The sequence below is a fragment of the Cyprinodon variegatus genome, unplaced genomic scaffold (genome assembly GCF_000732505.1).
Source record: "Cyprinodon variegatus isolate N-32 unplaced genomic scaffold, C_variegatus-1.0 Scaffold1115, whole genome shotgun sequence".
NCBI lineage: Eukaryota > Metazoa > Chordata > Actinopteri > Cyprinodontiformes > Cyprinodontidae > Cyprinodon > Cyprinodon variegatus.
This window is the reverse complement of record NW_015151568.1, coordinates 103,226-109,172: the sequence shown is the minus strand read 5'-3', so window position 1 is coordinate 109,172 and position 5,947 is coordinate 103,226. Positions and strand designations below refer to the sequence as shown.

The following is a 5,947-nucleotide window of genomic DNA, read 5'->3' as shown; positions in this document are numbered from 1 at the left end:
GTCTTAAATTTTTATTTCAAGCGCATTAAAAAGTCTTGAATTTAACTCGCCTTATGCTATAGGAAACCTGTAATACCCTGTAGAATTAAGTTTACTTAAGTGTTGGCGATTCTTCATCCGTTTTGTCATAGATTAGTGGTTATCAAACCTGCTCCTCAAATTTCACTGCCCTCCATGTTTTAGACGTCTCCATTGCAGCAATGATTCAAACTGCATGAGCTCCTCAGCAGCCGTCAAAAGCTGCAGAAATCTGTTAATCATTCTTTGATTGAACTCAAAGGCAGCGAGGGTAAATCTATGCACACGTATCACTTCAGGATTTCTCCCTCGATGCTACAGGACCCGTCGGTGCGATGCCTCTTATTTTACAATGTATCGATCCGCCGCTTTATTCCTCGTCTGACTTCCTGTGTGGCTCATCTGGTTTTTACAGACTGGCGCACTTTGCTCAGTCATCCACCACAAATGGACTTGATGTGTATATCTGATGGACGGGGAGATGTGGGTCATGAGGACTGATGGATGAGAGTTTAAACGTTCAGAGAAGTGGCACTTAAAGACCAGGATTAACATCAACAATGTTTTACGTCCTGATCACCACACGCTTTTTAAATAAAGTCTCTGTTGGTATTTTAAATGTACTTGATGGAGCATGTTAAAGGAATATTAGGATAGGATTATTTATACCTAAAACTAATACGTTTGCGGTCATTAAAGGAATTTGGCGTTAATCAGTAGAAAAATAATAATTTTCGTCGCGATCACTGAGTCTGGGAGCGGCCATTTTTGCCCAAATATAGTAGCCCCTCCCTCCTGCCATCTTCCGGCAGTGACGTCACGGTGCGGTAAGCCTAGCGCCATTCATTTTTTATATATAAAGTACTTTCCGAAGTTTGAATTCTGAATATGAGCGGACTTCTCCTTTATTACTTTTTAAATTCGTGGAAATCTTTTCCACCGATATATTTGGGTGAAAAGGGGAACGTTTACTTGGTGAATAGTCTGTAAATATAAATGGGGAAATGAACTCTCTGCATTTAACCCCTCCCCTTGGGGAGCAGTGGGCAGCCATTGTGTGGCGCCCGGGGAGCAGGGTGGGGGTTAAGGGTCTCGCTCAGCCTGTGGGGATCAAACCGGCTACTTGGAACCTTCTCCACCGTCCATCGATGACCAGATTCGACGGAACCTGTGGTCTTAAATACACCAAATTAAGAAAACTTCTTTTTACTTCCAGGAAATTCTACAAATTTAAATTACCAGAATTTAAAACTTGCTTTTAAACAAACCACTTAATCTAGATTTTAAGAATTTAAATGAAGTCTCGTTGGTAGAGGAAACAAAGTCAAGACTGTGACGTGAAACCAGTTTTATTATTGTGGCATTAATTGCTTCTGGAATCCACAGACATTAAGTTAAAGGTTAATACCGTATTTTCACGACCATAAGGCGCACCGGACTAAAAGGCGCAGTCTCGGTTATGTGTGCCATTACTGTATTTAACACACACATAAGGCGCACCGGACTGTAGGGCGCGGGTTTTATATACCGGTACATATCCTCTACTGCGTATTTAAAAATAGAGCGGGAGCAAAACTGAGTATGATTGTGTTTTATTCATGTATTAATCAAACCTGGGAGCTGGCAGGGAGACAGACACATCGCTGATGGCACAGAGCGTTATGATCGCTCCTCTGAAACTGTTTATTGACGCGTAAATCAACTTAAAATGCAGAAATCTGCCGGCAGAATATGTTCGCTTTTATTATCCTGCTGCCTGCAGTTTGGATTGTACCAGTTACCGTATTTTCACGACTATAAGGCGCACTTAAACGTCTTTTTTTTCCCTCAAAATGTGCGGTGCGCCCTATGGTGCGGTGCGCCCTATGTGTGTTGTAACTGCGACTTTTGAGACCACCTCATTGAGGAGATGATGAAAGAGTGGCTGAATGTAAGGAGACCAGGTGTTTTTTTTCCACCCCTCACCATCGCTGTTAATATGTAACTCCATGCGTGCCCATCTCACAGCTGATGTGAAAAACATGGGGAAACAAATTAACCCTGTGCTCACTGTTCAACCGCTCGACATCGGTGTGAACCGGACCCAGCAGGTGCAGCAGAAGCAGCGAGTTTACATGCAAAGTCAATGGTTGACGCACGTATAAGGCTGGGTGGCTCCGTATGGATGCGTGGCTGAGGCAGGTGTATCTGAGAAGACTAGGTGTTTTTTTCCGCGCATCACCATCGCTGCGTGCCCATCTCACAGCCGATGTGAAAAAAAAGGTGAATCAAATGAACGCTGTGCTCGCCGTTATCCGGGGGGTCTGACAAAGGAGCTTCCACCGCTCGACATCGGTGTGACGCGGCCGTTCAAAGTAAGGCTGCGAGCGGCGTGGGAGCGATGGATGACAGACTGAGACCACAGTTTCAGGAAAAGTGGGAGGCAGCGCCGGGCAGATTACGCCACAGTTTGCGGATGGATTGTAGATGCTTGGACTAACGTATCTGCTGGCTCTGTTGTTCAAGCTTTTGCAAAAGCCGGCATTATTTCTGAGGAGCTGCGCTGCACGGAAAGTGACTGACAGCGCAGAAGGGGAAACTGGCATGTCTGATTTAGCGCAGCTGTTTAATTCAGAAACAGAGGATGAGGACTTTGATGGGTTTGATTAATACTCTGTAATAAATACTTGAATAAAGCACAGTCATACTCAGTTTTGCTCCAGCTCTATTTTTCTACCTAAAAAACTTAATTCAACAGCCGCCTCTGGGCCGCAGCGCATCCGGACTCACCTCAGCAGGTGTTTTTTCAACTAAATAATTTAAATCTTTTTAAGTGAGAAAGCCCACCTGAAAATTTAATCATTGCAGTCAGTTCATCCAGATTATTATCCTGCCTATGTTTTAAGTTAATTTATGCGTCAATAAACTGTTTCAGAGGAGCGATCACAGCGCTGTGTCATCAGCGATGTGTCTGTCTCGCTGCCAGCTCCCAGATCAGCTTCTCTGATTGGTTGACGCAGCGCGTCCAGCAGCAAATATTCAAGATGCTTAAACGCTCCCGACGCGCTGCGTCTGCTGCTCAAAACGCGCTGCGGGACCTTTTGCTGCTCCTTGACGTGCGTCAACCATTGACTGCATGTAAATTCGCTGCTTCTGCTGCGTCTCCTGCGCTCCGTGTGAACGCAGCCTTACTTTGAACGGCCGGTTCACACCGATGTCGAGCGGTTGAAGTTCCTTTGTCAGACCTCCCGGAATAACAGCGAGCACAGCGTTCATTTGTTTCACCATGTTTTTCTCATCAGCTGTGAGATGGGCACGCATCGAGTCACAGATTAACAGCGATGGTGATGCGTGGAAAAAACCACCTGGTCTCCTTCCATTCACCTCCCTCAGCCACTCTTTCATCACCTCCTCAATGAGGAGATGAGGAGTTCTGCATAAAGCACATACCTGTTCTTTTATACACAATCCACGCCCACACTTCCCCCTTTAACGTTCTCATGGTGGTCTCAACAACGTCCGCAGTAACACATAGGGCGCACCGCACATTTTGAGGGGAAAAAAGACGTTTATATGCGCCTTATAGTCGTGAAAATACGGTACTTTATATTAAATTATTTTTAAAGGAATGTCTTAGATCCTCGCGTTTTTATTTCATAGGAACAGCGAAAACTCTCCTTGAAGGAAGGTCTCTTTTTACTTAGTGAGTTAAATTAAAGGGAAAAAAAGATGAAAAACGGCAAACGAAAGGCAATAAATCCCACTTAACGGATAGAAATGGATGTGGGTGGGATTGACATCAGGGTCTCATTCTTCTGCCTTTGTCGTTCTCTGTCCAGCAAAAGTATTTCGACTCCGGGGACTACAACATGGCCAAGGCCAAAATGAAGAACAAACAGCTGCCGTCGGCTCCGACGGAGAAGACGGAGATCACAGGGGACCACATCCCCACCCCTCAGGACCTCCCCCAGAGGAAGACCTCCATCGTGGCCAGCAAGCTAGCCGTTTGACGCTTCTTCTGTTTACTCATTTGCTATCATTCCATCAACCATCTTATACCTACCTGCTGTTTTTAGTCATCTTTCCTTGCCTTTGTATGTATTGCCCTAAACTGCTTAAAGAAAAAGAGTTAGTCTAATAAACAGTTCACTAAAAATGTTAAAGATTTAAACCAAGTAATGGGGTCTGAACACACCCAACTAAAGGAATGTGGTCATGATTTAGCTTTCAATCTGCATTTAAAGGAGAGCCGGCTTCCTTGTAAAGTGATAACAGCGCATTTCTTCGGAGATGATGTTTACATGACGGCAGAGGAACCTGGTGATGGCCGTTCACTATGAAGGGGAACGGATGCGTAATTAAAAGGATTTCCTAATGTTAACCAGTTTTAGATAGTGAACTCATCAAAGCTTTATATTTTACCTTTCCGGCTCTGTTTAACGGTTCAGTTTTTAATGTGCAGCTGACCTGCTTGTGTCCATTTGCGTTAAATCCATGTTAATACGGTTAATTCACGACGACATGCTGCTGATCTCTTCATCCTGACCTCTGAAATATGGCCTTAAAGTAACGAACAGTCGTTTCCTCTTGAGCAATATTTGCTCCCTCAGTGAGAATCATCGTGGTGAATCTCGTCTTTTTCGCCGTTTGACTGGATTCCCTTTTTGGATCACATGGGAAAACATTCCCACGTCATGTCTGGAGTGTGCATGTGTGTTTACTGTGCTGATATGCTGTGCCATTTGTTTTGTAAATAAAATAGTTTTGCATAATATCTTAAACCTGAGTTCTGGACTTACTGTATCTGAATTTTGCATTTATTTATTGTTTTGTGCAACTTAAGAACATTTGCTGCACTGGGCAGTTATTTTCTACACAATTCTCTCACGTTATTGTATTCTGTAACAGATGCGCTAAAGCGGAGGTCTTCAAAGTCTTGAATTTAACTCGCCTTATGCTGTAGGAAGCCTGTATTCCCCCTGGCAATTCTTTCCACTAATTGAAATGTCTTTAAATCCACATTAATATTAATTCAACACACTATAGTAAACCGATAAATGGAGGCAGAAGATGTCTTTCCGTCATCAAAGAACACATTGGTGTGCATTCAAGAACCTGTAGACTGGTTCTTGGTGCTTTGCTCGTGGCAAAGACCTACAGAACAAGACTGAAAAAACACAAACTACCTGGACAGGTGGAAATGGGGCTGGAAGAAGATGCCATAACTTTTACCAGCTTAACTTCCTTGATTTCGGTTGATCTAATCTAAATGAAAGCTTCAAAAAGACTTCCATGAATGCCCAAAGAGAATCCCTTTATTATGACATTTCTGGAATGTTGACTTTATTAAAACATTAGACTTGATAAAAGGGATTATTGATACTGAAACTATGTCCAGCTCCAGCTTTGTGAAAACCCAAAACAGACCTCCAGCAAAGAGCCCCTCATTAGGATCCATGTGGTACCGCTAGCACCAACAGCATTCAGGGTGTGTTCGATTTTAAAGGCTGCATCCTCCAAGGACCTGGTCTATGTGGACTGGATCCTTCAAAGTTCATGAAAATAAGGAGACCGGAAGAGTTTTGTACGGTGGCCCTGAAGTGCAAACTGCAACTACAAATCTAAAAGTGCAACTACATTAAGGAAAACACAACTACATTAAAGCGCGTTCACGACTCTACGGAAACCGCGGCAGACCAAACCAGATGAAAGTGCGCATTCAATTCAATTCAATTCAATTTCAATTCAGTTTATTTATATAGCGCCAAATTCACAACACATGTCATCTCAAGGCACTTCACAGTTCAACCAGATCATACAGTCAAATTGATACAAAGTTTTCTATCTAAGGAATTCAGCGTCTGCTCTGCCGATAATGCAAGCGTAGAAGAAGAAATGTGCTGTTTACCTGTGCAAAGAAAGAAACAACGAAAGAAAAATGTCTGAGGAC

General features: G+C 43.4%; 1 protein-coding gene across 1 annotated transcript in view; it reads left to right on the top strand.

Moving 5' to 3' along the window:
• Positions 1 to 4,771, top strand: part of LOC107101579 (cAMP-regulated phosphoprotein 19-like) — a 9,176-nt gene extending 4,405 nt beyond the window's left edge. The window contains exon 3 of the mRNA XM_015400538.1: positions 3,837 to 4,771. Coding sequence (XP_015256024.1) covers positions 3,837 to 4,007 — 171 coding nt within the window. The 3' untranslated portion in view covers positions 4,008 to 4,771. The remainder of the gene's footprint in view (positions 1 to 3,836) is intronic.
• Positions 4,772 to 5,947: the final 1,176 nt, after the last annotated feature.